This window comes from Dreissena polymorpha, chromosome 10 (assembly GCF_020536995.1).
Source record: "Dreissena polymorpha isolate Duluth1 chromosome 10, UMN_Dpol_1.0, whole genome shotgun sequence".
Lineage (NCBI taxonomy): Eukaryota > Metazoa > Mollusca > Bivalvia > Myida > Dreissenidae > Dreissena > Dreissena polymorpha.
Window position 1 is genome coordinate 33180145 of NC_068364.1, and position 22233 is coordinate 33202377.

At 34.6% G+C, this 22233-nt stretch overlaps 1 protein-coding gene across 1 annotated transcript in view; it reads right to left on the minus strand.

Moving 5' to 3' along the window:
- Positions 1-22233, minus strand: part of LOC127847188 (uncharacterized) — a 210548-nt gene that overhangs the window by 180854 nt on the left and 7461 nt on the right. The window contains exons 6-10 of the mRNA XM_052378911.1: positions 21642-21797; positions 19285-19366; positions 16435-16491; positions 15200-15283; positions 1323-1375 (exon numbers count right to left, since the gene is read on the minus strand). Of these exons, the coding sequence (XP_052234871.1) occupies positions 1323-1375; positions 15200-15283; positions 16435-16491; positions 19285-19366; positions 21642-21797 (432 nt within the window). The remainder of the gene's footprint in view (positions 1-1322; positions 1376-15199; positions 15284-16434; positions 16492-19284; positions 19367-21641; positions 21798-22233) is intronic.

A 22233-nucleotide genomic window follows, 5' to 3' on the forward strand; every position in this document is an offset into this window, starting at 1 on the left:
ATTCTATATCACTCCGTCTTTTGCCGGGATAAGAAATAAAGACCTTGTAACACTGTTCAATACTAATTTAGATAAATATGCCTTATGGACAAACCGTTTCATATTCAAAAGCCTGTATGGTGTAGTGGCATACCATACCCCTTTGCTTCTAATCAGTGTTTTTTCACCATTTAGGGAATGGTGCCAAGACATTTTGAATTGGGAAATATTGAGTTCTTTCGATTAATATTGGGAAATTAATGTTGTTGATTTTACACTTACAAATACTTTGAAATTGATAAAAAAGGTGATTTCAATATGACATTTTCTAAGTTCAACTTATAGGGCTGGACTTTCAACACTCAAAATGTGCAGCTCTATGAGATACACTTGCATGCCAAATATCAAGTTGCTATGTGAAGGGACATAGAAGTTATGAGCATTTTTCGAAACCTAAATGCGAAACCTAAATGCAAAGTATGAAGGAAAGACAGACAGACAGACGGACGGTCCGATTACTTTATGCCCTTCTTCGGGGGCATAAAAAACACTGATGGTGTAGTGGTAGAAAATACGCTTTTGCTTCTATTGGTTCAGAGTTTGAACCCCACGGCAGCCTCATTTATTCAATTTTATCTTTTTTCTTCTATGATAATTATTTCAAACTATCCCAATATTACAGTATTGTTAGCCAATTCGTTTAATGGTACTTATTAAAAAATACCAAAATATGTGAGTACGTCGCTTTAACCCTTTCCACCTTAGAAGCAAAATGAGTTACTCGCAGTCTGTTCAGATTGTATGCAGTTTGCTGCTCATCAGTATCTTAGTGTTGGAAATGACGCATTTAAGTTAAATCTAGTAAGAAATGTCTTGAATTTAATTATATTATTTACGGGACTACAAATGGGTCAAAAGGTGTAACAGAGAGCTAAAGGGTTAATAATAAAGGTTTATTTTATGCTTTTGGATGGTTTATAGAGAAATATCATTGAATTAAAACTGATATTTCACTGTTTGAAACAGTGAAAAATAACAGTACAAATTATCGATAATTTTCATTGTGTGACTGGAACTATTTTTAGATATCTTTGGTTTTCCTATTGTGACCCCCCAATGTTACCTAGGGCAATTACTCTGTATTGAACATCCATGTAATAACAATGCCAGGTGCCAAAAGGGGAATAATGTTGTCCAGAATGGAAAAAATACAAAAAAAATCATTTGTCAGCATAAAATAAGAAGAAAATTTGTTGGATTTAGTGGAATATCGATTTTGATTCATGAGTGATCATAGAAAATGATATTTTAGCAAGTGGCGCATATATCCTCTATATACTCACCACTTTAATGAACCATCATGGCTGCTTGGAATCCGTTCAATTACTCTTCGAGTCTGAAACAAGCATTCAGAAACTGTAACCAGCGTTCTCCAGAAAATATGGAGCAGCTTATCTTTTCAAAGTAGCCAGCGACTAAGATATACAAGAAACCTTCGGAGACAGGTTATGCTCCACAAAGTTGTTTTTTTGTCACAATATTGCACTATATATTCAGATAAAAGAAAATGTCTTGAGGGGCATAACTTTGGACAAAATAATAAGATGGATGGTTTAGCAACTTAAAAATATCAAAGGGCCATAATTCTCAAAATAAATCATCTAACCAGAAACCACAAATAACATGCGCATCTCCTCAAGGTAGTTAAGCTTCCCATAAAGCTTCATTGAATTCCAGTCAGTAGTTGGGGAGAAATAGCCCGGACAAGAATTGCACTATATGTACAGTTCATAGAAAATTTCAAAGGGCCAAAACTCTGTGAAAAATCATTCGACCAGAACCAGCTGATAATATGCACATCTCCTCTTGGTAGTGAAGCTTCCCATAAAGTTTCATTGAATTGCGGTCATTAGTTGCTGAGAAATAGCCGAGACAAGAATTGCACTATATGTACAGTTAATAGAAAATTTCAAAGGGCCATAACTCTGTGAAAAATCATCCGACCAGAACCGGCTGATAATATGCACATCTCCTCTTGGTAGTGAAGCTTCCCAGAAACTTTCATTTAATTCCGGTCCATAATTGCTGAGAAAAAGCCCGGACAAGAATTGCACTATATGTACAGTTAATGGAACATTTCTAAGGGCCATAACTCTGTGAAAAATCATCCAACCAAAACCGGCTGATAATATGCACATCTCCTTTTGGTAGTGAAGCTTCCCATAAAGTTTCATTGAATTTCGGTCATTAGTCGCTGAGAAATAGCCCGGACAAGAATTGCACTATATGTACAGTTAATGGAAAAATTCAAATGGCCATAACGCTTTGAAAAATCATCCGACCAGAACCCGCTGATAATATGCACATCTCCTCTTGGTAGTGAAGCTTCCCATAAAGTTTCATTGAATGCCAGTCATTAGTTGCTGAGAAATACCCCAGACGAAAATTGTGCACGGACGGACAGAGGCACACACACACGCACGGACAGACGAAGCGGCGACTATATGCTCCCCCCAAAATAAACCGGTGAAATCAACGTCTGCCGGTGCTTCCGGAGAATACTGAGTAACAGCTTATCAAAGTACAGTCTATCTTTTATTAAGAGACCATTCAGGGAGTAACCAAAAGTGGTCTCTTAATAAAATAGTATTTAAATAAAAAAGGCCATTCTGAAAATGCTTACCCTCAATTTTAATCTATATGAAGGATAATCTCTTTTGTCCACAATGATTTCAACTTTTGTAATAAAATGAATGTAAACACAAAACATAAAACAATATTTTACTTAAAATGAGTTTTATTTCAAAATACACAAAAATCAGCGGTCGCTGGTCGCGTATATCAAAATATAGTGAAAAAGCTCGGTGGGATTTCAAAGTGGTCAAATAAGACAAATGTCGCATCCACAAGATTGACTGTAGTGATTACTTGAGCCTTGTTCTGGGAAAACTGAGCTTAATGATTGTTCGTTATTCATTTCCCCAGATCAGCCTGTGCAGTCTGTGTGGACTGCACAGGCTAATCTGGGACAGTCCTTTACGCACATGTTTGTAATATATTTCCCCAGATTAGCCTGTGCAGTCTGTGTGGACTGTATATACTAATCTGGGACAACCAGGGCTATCAATAACAAGCTTATTTGCATTATTACGCAATTAAAATAACTGAAAACGTAATAAAATTCAAAACAAAGCGTACAAAAACGCAAATACAAATTTAATAACGTAATTCCTGTAAAAAAACTTGCATCACGAAACGCAATTCTTACGAACACCAGACGTATTTTTTAGACTGGTTATTTTCCATACAAAAATTTACCGGTTTATATGCCATCCTATGAAGAAAAGAAGGCAGTCTTTCCAGCGGTTATAAATCTTTGGGATATTTTGTAATTATTCATAGACCTGTCCGATTTCTACTATCATTTTCAATGTATTCAACTCTAAATGACCTGAAAACCGTGTGCATCGCTTTGAACAGCCATTACTTCATCAAGTGTGCAGCGATTTTCACGAACTCTTTCTTAATCAACGCAAAAATGAATGAACTTTGATCAGAAATTCAGTAATTGTTTGTTGTTATGTTCAGGTACCTTTTGAATTCCATTTGTATAAATAATATAGTAACATTAGTTGATTTTTATTATATTATTTATGGCATTCCTTAAATTACCAAATTGAGTTAAACAAGAGGCCCATGAGGGCCTGAATCGCTCTACTGCTATAAACACTGTGCAAGTTATAGAATAAGATGGAAACTGTGTACTTAATCGCGCAATCAAGGAGAATTTTCTCAAATTCAAGGGAAGATTCTTGTGTACTTATTTCTCCGATACTGCTCATATTCAATAGGGTTCAAGTCCTCAATGATATAAAGATACTGTGCAAATTTGGAAATAATTGGATGAAAACTGAGGAATTAATTGCGTAAATAAGAAACCGTCGGAGACGGGTGATGCTCCCCAAAGGTTTTTTTTGTCACAATATTGCACTATATATTCAGATAAAAGAAACGTCTTGAGAGCACAGTAGTTGGGGGGACAAGAATTTTTTTATAGAAAATAAATTTCAAAGGGCCATAACTCTGTGAAAAATCATCCGACCAGAACCCGCTGATAATATGCACATCTCCTCTTGGTAGTGAAGCTTCCCATAAAGTTTCATTGAATTCCGGTCATTAGTTGCTGAGAAATAGCCCGGACAAAAAGTGGACTGACGGACAGACGAAGCGGCGACTGTATGCTCTCAAAAATAAATTTTGGGGGAGCATAACAAGCGGGATTTAAAAAATTTCCTCATTAACAAGGGGAAGTCATTCTGGACTTATTGCTTCGATATTGCTCTTTTAAAAAAGGGTTAGAGTCCTCATTGATACAAAGACACTGTGCAAGTTTGCCAAAAAGTGGATGAAAATTATGGACTTTATCACATAAAAAAACTGAATTTTCATTTTTGTTTGTGCGTGCGTTAGACTTTTTTTTTACGCGATAAAGTCCACAGTTTTCATCCAAATCTTTTCAAATTTGTTCAGTGACTTTATATTAATGAGGACTCGAACCCTATTGAAAATGGGTTACATCAGAGTAAAAACTCCAGAATTATCTCCCCTTGCATTTGAGAAAATTGTTTACGCAATAAAGTCCACTGTTTTTATCCAATCATTTCCCAACTTGCACAGTGTCTTTATCTGAATGATGAGTCAAACCCTATTGAAAATGAGCAATTTCGGAGTTATAAGTCCAGAATTATCTCGATTTTACTAGGCTGTACCATTGATATAAATAGAAAACTTTGCAGTGTTGGTGCGGTGCCTTAATAAAAATCTATTGGTTTAAAAATATCTATATTTATTCAAGAAGCGATAAAAATGCAGTACTTAATAAAATTACTAATCAATGTCTCGCCTAAAGCTGTAAGAAAGCAGTGTTTTTATTGGTTGACTGTATTTAAAAGCATGGCTCTGATTGGTTATCTCTGTTACGTCCGCGCAAAAGCAAGTAGGTCAATCCGTTTTGAGATAAAAATTTCGCACAAAGAACGACCTTGAAATGGCGTCTGCTCTTGCACGAACCTGACAGAGATAACCAATCATAATGATTGCGTCTGCTCTTTTGCACTTTTGCCATGTAAATAAAGCATATGAAACAAGAAGGAATATTGCTACTTGAATCTGTTTGTATTTAATATAATTGGTATATGTTATTTAAACTATTATGATGAAGTTATATTAATATTATTATTATTATTGTTGTTACTATTGTTATTATTATTAGTATTATATGTGTGTTGTTTGTATTGAAAAGAGAGAGAAGGAGGAGAATAGCCCAATTTTTATAAGTATTGATCGTAAAAACACATACTATTACATGCAGTATCATCATTACTAGACCCATTGTTCAGTATTTACTGCAATGGGTTGTTGGAGTCTTTAAACTTTGTGATCTGTGTTTTAAATGTTTAAATCCAAATAGGATTATTTTTAGTATGATGCCTATAGAAAAGTAAGTGAATACACAGATGTGTAATATGTTTGAAAAACAAAAACAAAATAATAATATTTAAGGATTGTCCAGATCACAAATTGGTTTAACATTGCCGCTATATATTTACATACATAGTAAAGTACCAGAATTAGGTGTATATTTAAGGTTTAAACGAAATGTCATACAACAAGATCTAATCGATGGGAAAATATGCTTATCTACGAACATTAATTAGTAGGAATGCTAGAGCCTGATTTAATAGCTCTCAAATGTAAAGTGAATTTGCATGTAGACATGCAATTATATGGAAAACAAGAAAAGAAAGAGGGAGTGTATAATAACGCATAGGGAGTATAACTCTCAAATATATATTAATGTTGCAATTGAGTATTGAGTTATTAAAAGTGTAATGTGTATAAATTTATGTATGTGGCTCAATGTTAAACACTTGCAGACAGGAAATATAGCCGTAATGCTCCAACATAAGACCCTGTCTGTATGGAACTTAAAGAGGATTGGGCTATGGAGAAGAGAAGTCCCCCCAGAGTGGCGTTAAAACAATATTTAAAAGTGAGTTTAGTAAAAAAAACTTATATGTTAAGGGTAATGTCTTACGTGTCTCCAAACGGTCACCTTTATAGGGCCACATAAAAATAAAGGGTAAAACAATGTGCTTTACAGTTAAAAATGAGACAAAAACAGCTAAATTTGTACAAAAAGTACATTATTTACAATATGCACAGAACTATAATTATGCGTTTATATATTTAAAATACAAGTTGCCACCCTGGAGGGTTGAAAAAAGAAGAGATTTTGGAAGTGTAGGCCGGTGTGAGTGGGGGAAAAAGAGCTAGCAGGGGTGATGTCACTCAGTTGAACTAAGGGAGGTAATTGTGGGGATGGAGTCTACAATGGTTGTTTCCCCAGGACCAGAGGGAGTGTACGGTAAATGGAAAATGATTTGTATACAATTGAAGGAGAATTATAAAAAGGTATAATGTAAAATGGTAAAAAGACCAAATATTACCTAGATGCAGTAAAACAAACCCAAAAAGCTCTAATCCAACCAATATTATTTATATATTGGTGATAACAATGGAGGAAATAGTACTAAAGTACCTTGTATGGTATGTAAAATGGCAATTAAACAGAAAAACCGAGGCAATTTGCTATATAAAATAGCAATTTAACATAAAAACAAGGAAATTTGCTATATAGAATAGCAATTTTAACATGAATTAGTGTAATACAGAGTAAAAAGTTTGCTATGGTGTAGGAATAGCAGTATTGAGAAAAAATTAAGGCAATTTGCTATATAAGATAGCAGTTTTACACAAAAATAAGGAAATTTGCTACACAAAATAGCAGTTATAACAAGATTTAATGTACTACAAGGTACAAAATTTGCTATGATCGAAAATTAGCAGTATCAACAAAGTCGCCAATAATACCAAGGGATTGGTATTACCCTGGATAGGGCTAAATAAGTGTTGTTCATGGTATAAGGCCCTGCACCATGCACTCCAGTCCGACATGGCTCTTCGAGTTTGAAGGGGAAAGGGTGGGGTGTCAAAGGGGAAGAGAGGGGGTGCAATGCAGCCAACAAATGCAGGTTACTGGACAGCCTCGTCCTTTCTTGTAGAAAGAAATGCCATAAAATATGATTATATTAAAAAACTGATAAATGTAAATGGTGGACTAACGTCATACTCTCATAAAAAATGAATTAAAATAAAGAAGACCAGGTCAATGCAATTGGCCTGATTTAGAAAGGGCGGGGTAGAACAATAAACCCATTAAAAACTAAAATAAAAGTTGTGTAAAGGAGACACAAATCCAACACAATTACTAGATTACATCAGTTTTGTGCAAAGATTACACAGTTTAAAGGAAAAACAGTCACAAGACTGAATAATTGGGTGGGTGTTGGCTGCTCTCCCCCCCCAAATGACCTAGATTTTGTCAGTTATCTGACAATCCAGAAGATATTTGGCGAGGGCAGAGAAGACCTAGCTGCTCCCTGGGGTCTAGCACGTTGGAAAGGTTTAAAACTAGTCCATGAGAGTGCAATGCAGCTTCGAGGTAGTCCCTCTGCGTCATATGGTTAGGACAGTGCAGCAGCATGTGGGGCGCAGTGAGGGGTTCCTGGCACCTAGGACATGCGGGGTCTATACCGAGGACATACTTTCCCGCGCCATCGGATAATAGGCTGGTTCCCATCCTCAGGCGCGTGATGGCTCTGTCAAGCACAATGCTTGCTGAGTATCTGTCAGGCGGCCTGAGGGTTTTCGCGGGTCTGGTAAAAGTATGTAGACGGGAAGACAAATTGTCGGTCTGGATATTCCACTCACCCATTACAAATTTCTTTGTCAGGGAGTAGATCTCAGTAGGTGCCAGGGGTTCCCCAGCATCTACTGCCCCCCTCAAGAGGCCCTCCTTGGCCCCCCTGTCGGCATGCTCATTCCCACTGATGTTGACATGTGCTGGACACCATACTAATGTGACCTTTAAAGATTTATCTTGGCACTGTTGATGAAGTTCCAAAATGCTAGCTAAAATATCAGGCCTAGATCTGCTATTTCTGTTTTTATAGACTCAAGAGATGACATTGAGTCTGATAAGAAAAGTAGCCAGTACCAGGGCTCGAACAAGTGACCCCCGGAGTCCTGGAGTTAGTCTGAAGTAAAAACGCATTAGCCCTCTCGGCTATTCCGCCGAGTATATGGTTTTAGCCTTATTTCCTTCTGTGATTTTATCATAAAATCCCCAAATAGGATCTCTAGGTTTCATGTTTTTGCAGATTACAAAAGAATTACAATAACAGTCATTAAACTTTAAAGTCATTTTTGATGAGGGATCATTGAAGAAATACTTTCGTTATATTGAAACACAATTAACAGGAATCTGCCACTTACTGTAAGAATCAAAGAATGTTTTCACAGTTTATGGGAGGGCCCTAATTGGCACTTATCTGTGTATCTTGTATGGCCCCTAATAAACAGTTAGAGGGCCTTTGTCTGGCCCTAATAGGTCCAATGTTTATCTAAGTGGCCCAGTGTTATTGCTTGTTGTACAAACTGATTACCGGAATAAACCCCCTTTGGAAGAAACTCCCTTTCCTAAAAACGGCATACCGTAAGAAACCCCCTTTCACATTTTGCATACACGGAAGAAACACCCTTCCAAAGCAAAACAAACCCCCTTCGAGTTTTCAGACAGGCGGAATAAGCCCCCTTCCTAAGTGTTAAGTCTTTCCCGCAGAGATAGTAAAATCCCAACTCGAACGATTAATTCCCCAAAACATCCGTTTCAACCCGAATCTATTACTGCATACTTGCTACTTTTCAAGTTTATATTCATTACTCGATAATCCCGTTTATAACATTTTTAAAGCACTTTCTGGTAAATATTTACGATAAAAGCTCTCAATAATTTCTTGAACACAAACCTTGCCATTTTTCTTTTGTATCAAATAAATTTCGGCATAAGTGAATATTTATAGATTTGATGAAATATTGCCTCCGAACATTCGCCAATCCCCTGACGTGTTGTGTGCTTGTTACAACACACAATACACCCACGCTTTCTATGATGCTTAATTTTCGCGCCCTTTTAATTGAGCGAAAGAGTCAACACAAAATAAATTTACACTGCAAGAATACTGTGTGAACTGTCATAAATGATGACACAAAACTGTGTCAATAATTTAAAACACTAAATTGGGGCATGAGTCTTAATGCAACATGAGATCAACTAAATTATTTGAATGAGAACAAAAAGATATATTACATGTATAATCAATCATGTCTCTACCCATTTCCCTTTTCCTTCATAAATACCATTTTGTAACATATCATATCATATTTTTAGAAAAAATAATGTAAGCGAGTTTATAAAATGTAAATCATATAAAACACAGATACCAAGTTATACCCATTATTGTCCAAAAAGAATTTCATTTATGAAAAAATAAGAAAGTTATTATTAAGATTCCAAACTTTCCACATAATGTAGTTGGTTAAAATGTAACAAATAGTTTCTAATTATTAATAATTGATGGATATGTTTTTATAGAGACTAATAATTATATAAGTTATATAATTGTGATATATCTTTATTACCCAGCAAAGCCCATCCAAACCATCCAAAACAAACACAAAATGAATTGCACTTTTTTTGCAGAAAAAAAAGTTATTATTAATATGCATCCACATGAAGTAGAAGTTAACAGTGTAAATAATAGAATACAATTGCTAAAATTAATAGTTATTTTCTGTTATGTACTTAATCATTATTATCATTAAGCAAGTTGTGCTGTTGTATAATTGTGTAATATCTTTTATACCTAAGTAATGCCCATCCAAACAGACAAAGAAAATGAATTTCCATTTTCATGAAAATGAGAAGGAATTATGAATATGTTTTCACATGAATTAGAAGTTGACAATGTAACTAACAGTTAAAAGTTGTTCATAGATCTGTTCTTTAAATATGTACAAACTCATTATTATCGTATAAGTTATACAATATTGCAATATCTTTATTACCCAGTATTGCCCACTATTGCCCAGTAAAACACGGGTATTCCCAGTATTACCCGCCCGGGCTGGTCAATACTATAAAACCCGGGTAATGCCAAACCTGTCATAATCCCAATAATAATGTTTATATTTTTGTTTTTCACAACCAAACTTGTAGAAAAACAAAGTTTCATCAGTGAATTCAGTGTATTTTTCAATATTCTATCTTAATATCCGCAGTATTTTGATAAATAATTAATATTAATGGGGATTTCGATAATTATGGGGATTCGGTATTTCTACACACCACTCATTGCCAGTGGGGATCAAAGTGGGACCTTTTGATACAAGTAGCTAGACAGACACAATATGCAATATTCTAGCACAACCTTTTTTATTAAGTATAATCATTGAAGATTCTGTTATAGTTACATATTTATAACAGTTACAATATGTGTTACTCATTTTATTGCTTCTGTCCCCTTTGTAAAACCTGGTGTATCTGCATGTGCATCCAACTAACTCAGAAACTGTCCCTTAATTACAATAACTGCATTGCCTTTTAAACTCCAACACAAAAAGGTCTTGACAAATTAAATGTAGCGGTATTGGCCCCATATTTGTCTGTGTTTACTGATCATCTAAATACACTTGAGATGCAGAAAAAAAAGACTGAACGAAATTTTATTTTCTGCATTTTTCCTGCATGCATTCATGTTTGTGTATTAACAGTTTACTTCTCATTTTGATAAATGCACTTCATCAGAAAATAAGTGCATTTAATTTACCAGTATTAAAATGCACTTTTAAAAAAGGGTACAAAAAAGTGTATTGAATGTACATTAAATAACATTGTCATATACATACCAATGCCTATTAATGAGCAGTAGTCCTTATATGGTTTACTTATGGTAGAAACAATGCATTTTGTATTGCTATTATTTCAAAATAAAGCTATTGTAATGTTAAATTAAAAACACTATGTGAAGATGGAATATAACATCTTTTCAACAATGTATAATGTGCTGTTTTACCTTTAATGTTTATTTATTAAACCAAATTATAAGTAAAATAGACAATGCATATTCAAAATCATTTCATGCTCTGAATGTATTTTTGAAAAATGCTGTGTATACTTTTTGTTTTTAATAGTAGCACTTTTGTAATGTTTTTTTATTAACAGTGATGTTGTTTTATCATTTTCATTGTATTTTTAAACTTTGTTCATGCACACATCAACATGGTTTCAATTTTTTTAGGATTTAAAAAAAAATCAAATTAAACACCCAGTCTTGAAGTGATATCAATTGAAATGATACAATTATATATTCAAGCAGGGATGGAAATTAGTGGTTGCCCGTGAGCCCAGGGCCAGTACATTTTGGCCTGGGCAACTCTAAATCGAAAGTTAGTAGTCCGGCTGGGCAACTTGCTTTTTAAGCTTGAAACAATTCAGTGCATTTTACTCGTACAAATATGAGGTCGATTTACATAGACAGATTACGTCTAATTATTTGGACTAACGGCATTTAAACATTTAATGAAATTGGCGACTGTGAGTTAATAATTAGTTTAATAAAATGCATTTATCAAAGCCAATAAAATGATTTAACTCAGACTTATATTACGACATAATACACATAAAGTTTGTTAATTAAACAATGTTGTTGTTTACTTATCTTTTATTTTATTTAAAGAAATTCTTATATACACACGACCCTACATGTACATCGTACTGGGCTCGTTAGTCTTTACCTGGGCAACCAAAATACTAAAGATAGTTGCCCGTGTGGGCAACCAATTTTAAAACGTTAGTTTCCATCCCTGGCAAGTGTCTATTTTTCTGATGTATATTTTTTAAATAATAACAGGTAAAACTGCATGTAATGCAGTGTTCAAAAACACAGTTTATTCCCAATTTGATGTCTTATTCCAACTTCACATAACAGTGTGTTCCTAGAATAATTAAGAAATAAGTAAGTGCTTCTTCTGTGTATTCCAATATTGCATCCAATTTAATCATTAAAAGTTTATTACATGGTGTAAAAAGTTTGTGAAGTAATAAACTGAAGTGACATTATTCAAGAAGCTTCTTCTGTTAAAGATTCATTAACACAACATCCAGTAAAAACAGTATCAACAACTTTATTAACAACAACAGTAAATATTTGAAGTGTTAACAACAATCACACATTTAAATATTATTTAAATATATTTTTTTTAATAAACATTCTGACTTCATATGTGAAGGATTATTTTAATATCTGTTGAAAATGTAAGATGTAAAATTACATATATTTTTTACATTTAAGTGTAAATAACAAAAACACACATTTTTCTATTCTTCAAGAGTTTCTGCTGTTTTCAACATGCATGTCATATAACGTATTCAGTATTATGGGTATGAATGTCCCATCCACTGCTCCCAGGACTTGTAGCAGAATCCAACCTTCATGCTTGTTCATTGTTGTACATGGACTGGGACTGGAAACCTATGTAAAGAATGACTATCGTGCGTTTAAAATTACCAGTACTTGATTATAAAGCATTTATATACGTTTGATTAACTGTGTTTAAATTTTCATTTATTAACTGTGTTCAAGTTTTCATCATCTTTTGATTTTTATTTGACATATTAATTATGATATCAAAGAAAAAAACAAAACAAATGTGGGAAGTAAATAAATTATAATTATACGATCCCTGTAAAATGAAAAATAATTGTAACTTTAATTATATGACCCAGTATCTATAAAAGATTGTAAGACATGATTTATTTTAACAAATAACATTTTTTCTACAACAGTTTAAAATCATGATTGAGTAATTGATTATAGAAAGAAAGACATTTACCAATCATATGTTTGTTGATTGAATGCATGAAGGCATGTCAAATACGTAAGACAGATGATCTGCTGATTCCATGAAGATCTGCCAGCTTGGAATAGACGTTTCCTTTGGCCAAGAGTCTTTAACTGATGTCAGTTATGAGTACCTGAAGTAAATAATACCGGTATTAAAAAGACATCTAAGGTTTGAAAACAAGAGATGTGTTTGTCAGAAACACAATGCCTCTACTGTGCCGCTTTGATTTTTTTTTCTTATATCATGATTATCATCACTTTAGTGTTTTGTGGTTGTAGGTTTGATACATATAACAGTTGCCTAACCGGGCACATTTTACATCATTTAGCAATACATGTATCATTATAACAGAAGGATGACCTTTACCTTTAGCTTTCACCGATCAAAATGTGCAGGTCCATGAGATACACATGCATGCCAAATATGAAGTTGCAATGATCAATATTGCAAAAGTTATGACCAATTTTCGAAACCTAAACGCAAGTGTGACAGAATTTCAGAAGGACAGACAGACGGACGGACGGACTGGCAGTGAGATCACTATATGCCACCCTACCGAGGGCATAAAAATACTTTAATATGTTACGGTAGTGTATGTGTGTTTAAGAACAAGATATTCTGATAACTCAGTTGTTATATCATGATTATCATCACTTTAGTGTTTTGTGGTTGTAGGTTTGATACATATAACAGTTGCCTAACCGGGCACATTTTACATCATTTAGCAATACATGTATCATTATAACAGAATATTAAAAAAAACATAAGACAAAGAAAAGGAATAGATCGTTACGAGTTGAATAGCGTTGATAACAAACCTTAACCAATAAAAAAACAATGCACCATAGGGTATTATCCGAACAAAAAAATATCCGAAATCACATGCAATGGAGATAAAAGCTTACAGCCAAATTAATAATTTATTGCAGAAGTGATAAGAGCGGCGGAAAGCGCATATAATTAAACTGTTGTTAAACAATATAATTGAATCACACACATACTTAACACATAGGGTTTGACGTAAATTGCAATTTATTTTCAATCCTTATCAAAATATAAACAAAGGGCAGTAACTGACTTATTGATCCCAACGTAAAATATTTTCCAGAAAGTAATCAAGGAATAAAAAACAACAATTTTACTTCCTCTGTTATGTCGTCGATAAAAAACATGGAGACAAAAGCTTCTCACTCCGCGTCTACGCACAGCATACGCGGCGTCCTTTTTTGTTTTGACGTCATTAGGACTGCTACTTATGTCTCGTAAACTTACGAGTGAATTCTACGATATCGTAAATTACGAAAGTTTATTGAAACGCAAAATGGTAAGTTGCGATAATCGCAACTGGTTTACGAGTCGTAACATACTTACGAGAGCTTATTGAAACGGTCCCCTGGACAACACTTTACGCACATGCATTAGACCCAGTTTTCCCAGAACACAGTTGATTATAACAAATCCCAACGACTTGTTTAGACGATTTTATAACTGTGTTGGTGTCATATTCCAAATGTAAACGTACATTTTTTTCTAAATCCTAAATTTCACAATTGATTCTTTGATGTTTTTAATGTTTAGAAATGGAGATGAAAAGTCTACATATAAAGAGTTTTGATGTTGTAGTATCCAAACATGATATGTTTATGTTTGGAATTTACTAATTAATGCAAGTTTTTTCACCACTAGTTCAATATTTAAATACACTATAAATCGAAAATGGCATGCTCTGTTATAGCGGGGAATCCAAAATAAAGTGAGTGGGTCTTGGTTCCTGATTTTCCTCAAACCTTCCATTTCTATCTCTATTTTATTTATTTCTAGTTTACCTTGAGGTCTGGAACACAAATTTATACCATTGCTGCTATGTGAAGTAATATTTTACCTTGAGGTTTAGAACACAAATTGTTACTATAACTGCTATGGGAACAGATATTTTACACTGAGGTTTAGAACACAAATTGTTACCATTGCTGCAATAAGACAGATATTTTACCTTGCGGCTTAGAACAAACATTGTTACAATTGCTGCTGTGTAAACAGATATTTTACCTTTAGGTTTAGAACACAAATTGATACCATTGCTGATATGTAAACAGATATTTTATCTTGAGGTTTAGAACACAAATTGATACCATTGCTGCTGTGTGGACAGATGTTTTACCTTGAGGTTTAGAACGCAAAGTGTTACCATTGTGAACAGATATGTTACCTTGAGGTTTAGAACACAAATTGTTACCATTGTGAACAGATAGTTTACCTTGAGGTTTAGAACACAAATTGTTACCATTGTGAACAGATATGTTACCTTGAGGTTTACAACACAAATTGTTACCATTGTGAACATATAGTTTACCTTGAGGTTTAGAACACAAAGGCCGTTGCTGTGTTGAAGTAAGAGATGATTGTTCTGGCGCACAATCTGTACGTCCCACACCCACTGCAATATGGAAAGACAATCATTATAGGGTTTAACCCATTCCCTCACAAGAAGCAAATGAAAATGGCTTTTGCAACCAGCATAAAACCAGAACAGCCTGCGAGTAACTCACAATCTGTTCAGGTTTTATGCTGTTTGTTGCTCATCAGTATCTAAGGGTTGGCAATGGAGCCTTTATAATTTGAATCTCGTAAGAAAGGTCTTTAATCAAATTTAACTTTCTAAGGGACTACAGATGCATCAAAATACATATCTAAGTGGTATAAAAGGGTTAAGTGTCTGACTATGATATTTTTAGATATTTCAACATTTATATGTTTTAAAACTGTAAATATTACTACGGTGAGTAATATTTACACTGGATTTCTTAAAGAAAACTTTATCTGAAATTTTCCCTTGTGTACAACTTTAATTAAAATTTCCGAAATAATTAAACTTTGAGAATATAATCCATAAGGTCATTTTATAATCAATATAAAATCCAAAGAATTTCTTAGTTGAACACTTGTAATAGAGGCTGTAGAGCATAGTGTTTTCACACAGTTGTAGACCCTAAGAAAGTTATATTTAGTTTAAGACCTGTCTTGCTAGATTCAATTTTTAAAGGCTCTATCTCCAAACCTTAGTTACTGATGAGCAGCAAACAGCATAAAACCTGAACAGACTGCTAGTTACTCTCAGGCTATTCTGGTGTTATGTTGTTTGCACATAGCCATTTTACTGTGCTTCTAAGGGGGAAAGGGTTAAGGCTTTAAGCATAGTATTTTCATTTGACTTCAAACATATGCAAAAATATATTAAATTGCAAAGGATTTTGTTCTTTTCTTTCCTGATTTTCTTTTCTTTCCTGATTGTCAGAATGGTGGAATAAGAAAGAAGACCATCACTACAATTTTGCTATTTACCTTTTCCTTTCATCTTAAGTGTGTGTGGGGGGGGGTTATATGGATAAAGTTTAAAGTTTAAAATGCAATAATTAGAAACTGTATATGAAACAAAAATATCAATAATTTCCCTGTTTTAAGCATTGAGTATTTTGGTAATTATGATATTAATTCGTTAATCATATTTACAATAAATTTTGTTCTAAAACAAGGAGTTTTTAAATGGGTGATAATAATATATTGCACTTGGTGACAATTAAAGCTTACGTCATTTCTTGTCAGTTCTGCATAGAATTTTCGTCCCGGTACGATGAATGCTGCATGCTAAAACGGAAAGCATGGTTACTGTAATTTACCACGTATTACCAGCTGTTTTTATACCCCAAACTTTTCATTTTGAAAATTTAAACATGTTATACATCGATACAACCCTGTTTTGACAGCCAATTTACAAAATATTCATTTTGCTATAAAAAATCCCAATAACTACACCGTATACTGCTCTTAATAAATGGTAAATTACAATATACGAATAGTATAGTATACAAACATTTCATATAACCCCATAATATATTGATTCTACGTAATAGTCATTATGATACACCTTTATAAAAACACACTAACAAGAGCACCGCCTTGCGGGTGCAGACCGCTCATCTATTTTCTTTTTAAAGGTGAAGGGACTCTCATTTTCAATCACAAAGGAGGGAGGAGTGGAGTGAAGAGGGGTGTATAGTGTGGGGTTGTGGACATTTATTACATTATCTTCCAAAAAAGCGAAAAAACAAAATTTAAAAAAAAAAAAAATTGGGGGGGGGGGGGGTTGGGGGGGGGCGATTGGGGGGGGGGGGGTTTGGGTGCGATGGTTGGACGGTATTTCAAACATAACAGTTTAAAAAAAAAAATGGGAGGGGGGGGTATAGTGTGAGGGTGTGGTGGTAATTTGTGAGATGATCTTAAAAAAAAAAAAAAAAAAAAAAAAAAATGGGGGGGGTGGGGTGGGGGGGTGGGGTGGAGGTATAGTGTGAGGGTGTGGTGGTCATTTGTGAGATGATCTTAAAAAAAAAAAATATATATATAAAAAAAAATAGGGGGGGGAGGGGGGAGGGGGGGGAGGGCACGGGGGATGGTTTGGGTGGAGTCTATTGTGGTATGTCAGGTAAGAGTAGTTTCATCAAAGTATCAATCAAATCTAATCATAAATAAAGAAGTTATGGCAATTTTAGCAAAATTTAATAATTTGACCTTGAGAGTCAAGGTCATTCAAAGGTCAAAGTAAAATTCAAGTTGCCAGGTACAGTAACCTCATGATAGCATGTAAGTATTTGAAGTTTGAAAGCAATAGCCTTGATACTTAAGAAGTAAAGTGGATCGAAACACAAAATTTAACCATATATTAAAAGTTACTAAGTCAAAAAAGGGCCATAATTCCGTAACAATGACAACCAGAGTTATGCAACTTGTCCTTTTACTGTACCCTTATGATAGTTTGTGAGTGTTCCAAGTATGAAAGCAATATCTATGATACTTTAGGGGTAAAGTGGACCAAAACATAAATCTTAACCAAATTTTCAATTTTCTAAGTATAAAGGGCCCATAATTCCGTCCAAATGCCAGTCAGAGTTACATAACTTTGCCTGCACGGTCCCCTTATGATAGTTCATAAATCTTGCAAGTATGAAAGCAATAGCTTTGATACTGTAGGAATAAAGTGGACCTAAACACAAAACTTAATCAAATTTTCAATTTTCTAAGTATAAAAAGGGCACATAATTCTGTCAAAATGCCAGTCAGAGTTACATTACTTTGCCTGCACAGTCCCCTTATGATAGTTAGTAAGTGTTGCAAGTATGAAAGCAATAGCTTTGATGCTTAAGGAATAAAATGGACCTAAACACAAAACTTAACCAAAATTGTCAATTTTCTAAATATAAAAAGGGCACATAATTCTGTCAAAATGCATGCCAGAGTTATCTAACTTTGCCTGCCCAGTCCCCTCATGATAGTAAGTAAGTGTACCAAGTTTGAATGCAATAGCATTGATACTTACTGAGAAAAGTGGAACTAAACGCAAAACTTAACCAAAATTTTCAATTTTTTAAGTATAAAAAGGGCACATAATTCTGTCAAAATGCACGCCAGAGTTATCTAACTTTGCCTGCCCAGTCCCCTCATGATAGTAAGTAAGTGTACCAAGTTTGAATGCAATAGCATTGATACTTTCTGAGAAAAGTGGACCTAAACGCAAAACTTAACCGGACGCCGACGCCAACGCCAACGCCGACGCCAAGGTGATGACAATAGCTCATAATTTTTTTTCAAAAAATAGATGAGCTAAAAATTACTTCAGATTTGAATCAGGTTTTACTAGAGATTTACAAGACTAATATGATTCTGGTTCTGTGAAAACGGGGCTTAATGCATTTGCGTAAAGTGTCATCCCAGATAAGCCTGTGCAGTCAACACAGGATTATCAGGAGCGACACTTTCTGTTTTGACTGTTTTTTACTCACTTTATGAACATGCATTTAGACCATCTTTCCAAGAGCGTGGCTCAACTATTACTTTGTTCCTCTAAGAATTATTTTACATGCACTGAGTTCAGAGGTGATATTCACAAAACAGTTTTTTTCCACCATTTTGAGAATAGGGCCAGGTCGCTTTTGATTGAGAGAAATAGTGGCATTTTGACTAAAATTGGGAAATTAGTGTAAGTTTAAACCTATTTATTTTAGCGAGATAGCATAGAAAGCCTTAGGCTTATTTGAAACATCTTCAAGTCCATTTCCTGGAACTAGAACCATTACTTGGTGTCTATGGGGGAAATCTAAAAAACGCTCCTGCAGTGGGGATCGAACCCATGACCTCCCGGTCGCAAGGCGGACACCATATTCACTAAGGCACGGCAAATGTTAGCACTACTCACAGCAAAAATAGCCATTATGCCTACTTAAATCTCAAAAGTGGCTACTTAATTATCAAAATAGCTTATAAAACGTGTGTAAATTATTATAAAATATGGCCGATTTTGACACTTTCTGAGCTAACTTGCTAAATAACAAGCATTTTGGCTACTAAGTCAGATTTCTTAGCGCCACCTTTACTGCTAGTACTTACCTCTGCACCCTGAACTCTCCACTCATCAACGAAGCCGATGCCACCAGCGTAGACTTCATCTTCCTCTTTGTTGTACACCAGGCTGTATAAGCAGAAACCAACAGATATTCTTACCCTACAGTTTTTTTCATTCAAAATTGGGTTCGGTATTTCGCCCCATTTCCAATGGGAAAAAGGATATATTTTTCTCAAATGGGACCTAAAACCTCCCAATTGAAGGTTTCCAAAAAAAATAATGATTTTTTTTTAAAGATCTCGGCATTGTGTTTGTCTCCCATCCAGCTATATAAATTAAACCTAATTAAATATAATACTAAAAGAAAAATTACTTTTATTCTTCATGTTCAAGAAATTTTTAGGTCAACAACTAAACAAATTTCCCAATTTTTGTTAAAACGTCGCGAATTTAACCAATCTATTTGGAATCGGCCCCATTCCCAAAATGGTAAAAAAAAAAACACTGTCCTATGTTTCATATGAGTGGTGCTAATGGGAAACTCAGCTAATTGCATGTGTGAAAAGTGTCATCCCAGATAAGCCTGTGCAGTCCACACAGGCTAATAAGGGACAAAACTCTACATACATGCATTGAGCCTGGTTTTTCCAAAGCTAAACCTTTATGTTTCAGAGACTTACAACTTTTTCTTTTTATTCCAGTTTAAATAAATAATGGGATGTTTCAGTGCCTACATGTTGAGATGGTCAAGATGGGGAAATAACAATGTTTAAAATCACATTAATACTCAAAATCAAAGAATATTTCAATAATATTTTGTAAAATAAAGTTAAACCATTAACAAATCAGTGTTCCTTATAGCAATTGGCAAAATTTCAACGCTAAATGTGGTATGGTAACATAGATTTAACAAGATACAAAATGCTCGCTTTTAATTTTTTGTGGCACAATATATATTCCATGCTAATTTCCCGCAACAATATCTTTTTATACGACACACAAACGCTCACTTGGTAAATGAATATGTGTTGACTATTATTGTCCCGCCAAAAAAATTGTTAAATCTATGTTTCCAGACAACATTTAGCGTTGAAATGTTGGCTATTGCTTTAAAGTACATTGATTTTGTGTTAACTATATTTTTCGAAATATTGTACCGAGTATTCATTGATTTTGAGGGTTTATTGGTTTTTTAACCTTTACCACTCAATTTTAAAACCTTCATTTCCTTCGTAGATGAGCAGCAAACAGCATAAAACTGGAACAGACAGTAAGTTATTCACAGGCTGTTCTGGTTTTATGCTGGTTGCATATAGCAATTTTCACCTCTACTTCTTAGCGGGAAAGGGCTACGATGTCACAGACATAATTATGGTATATTTGAGGGTTGACAAGTGCTCTACATTTGTGAAATATTTTACAACATCAAAAGAAAATCTTCTCAATAATTTATTCACTGTTTCATCAGCATTGTTTCACTCTGTTAATGTTAACCTGTTAATGTCATATGAAGTTAAGAAGCAGTTGAGAGCTTTTTTGGCTTATTTAATAGCTGTTATTTGATCATATTCCTTATGGCAAAGCAATATCCTTTTTTCCCATATCCAGTCCCAAAATTCCTCGATGATATTCTTTTAGATATTTGATTGATAATTGAGCTGATAAGTGTAGAAATAAAGACTTCAGAGGTTGTTCATTTATTTCATAAATGTATTATTTAGATTTTCTGTTTTATCGAAGATTTATCAACAATTATTCAAATGTTAAAAATCAAGTAATAATTCTTTTTCCGAATGAAAGTTAAACTGAAGCTAAATTTGACAAATTTCACGGGTTCAGTTCATATACCCAAAAAGTAAAAAAGCAAAACAGTGTGGTATTTTTAATTATTAACTGCTGCTTCTATATGAGCCTGGCTCTGGGGAAAAAGGACTAAATGTATGTGCGTAGTGTCATCCCAGATTAGCCTGTGCAGCCTAAAATTGGATTTTCATTCAAAAGAGTTCCTTAAATGAAAAGTTCAATAAAAGAGGAAGTGACATCCCCGATAAGCCTGTGCGGACTACACTTGCATTCAGCTGCCTTTTCCAGAGCGTGGCATATATATATGTGTCTTGTTCTGATAAAACTGGGCTTAATTCGTGTGTGTAAAGTGTCGTCTAAGATTAGCCTGTGCAGCCCGTACAGGCTAATCTGGGACGACACTTTCCGCTTTTATGGTATTTTTAGTTTCAAGGAAGTCCCTCCTTACCGAAAATCAAGTTTAGGCGGAAAATGTCATCCCTGATTAGCCTGTACGGACTGCACAGGCTAACCAGGGATGACACTTTACGCACATGCATAATGCCCAGTTTTATCAGAACAAGACACATATATACATATATATGAACACAATTCTTACCACAGGGTTGTCGCCAGTGTTGGTATGTTCTCTAACTCCTTAAAGCCTCCGTTAAAGTCCGTGAACAATCTCAGGACCAGATCGGCGCCGTAGGTCAAGTACACGCGGTGCTTTGACACGTACGTCATGGCGGTGAGAACATGATCAGTCTCGAAACTGCAATGGAATCATCTTTGAATTATAGATATGGCAAGTTTTTTTCCACCATTTTGTTAATGGGCCCGATCCCTTTGGATTGAGAAAAATCACTGTGTTTTGAATAAAATTGGGAAATTTGTGTTGTTGTTTTGCTAGCAAATACTTCAAAATGGTACACCCAGTATATAATCCTTGTTCTTGGATTTGTGGGATATACAATAATACAATAAAAATTAAAAGACAATAAGTCTTGCTCTGGGAAAAAAGGGCTTAATGCATGTGTGTAGTACCATCCCAGATTAGCCTGTGCAATGTGTGTAGTGCCATCCCAGATTAGCCTGTGCAGATGTGTGTAGTGCCATCCCAGATTAGCCTGTGCAATGTGTGTAGTGCCATCCCAGATTAGCCTGTGCAGATGTGTGTAGTATCATCCCAGATTAGCCTGTGCAGATGT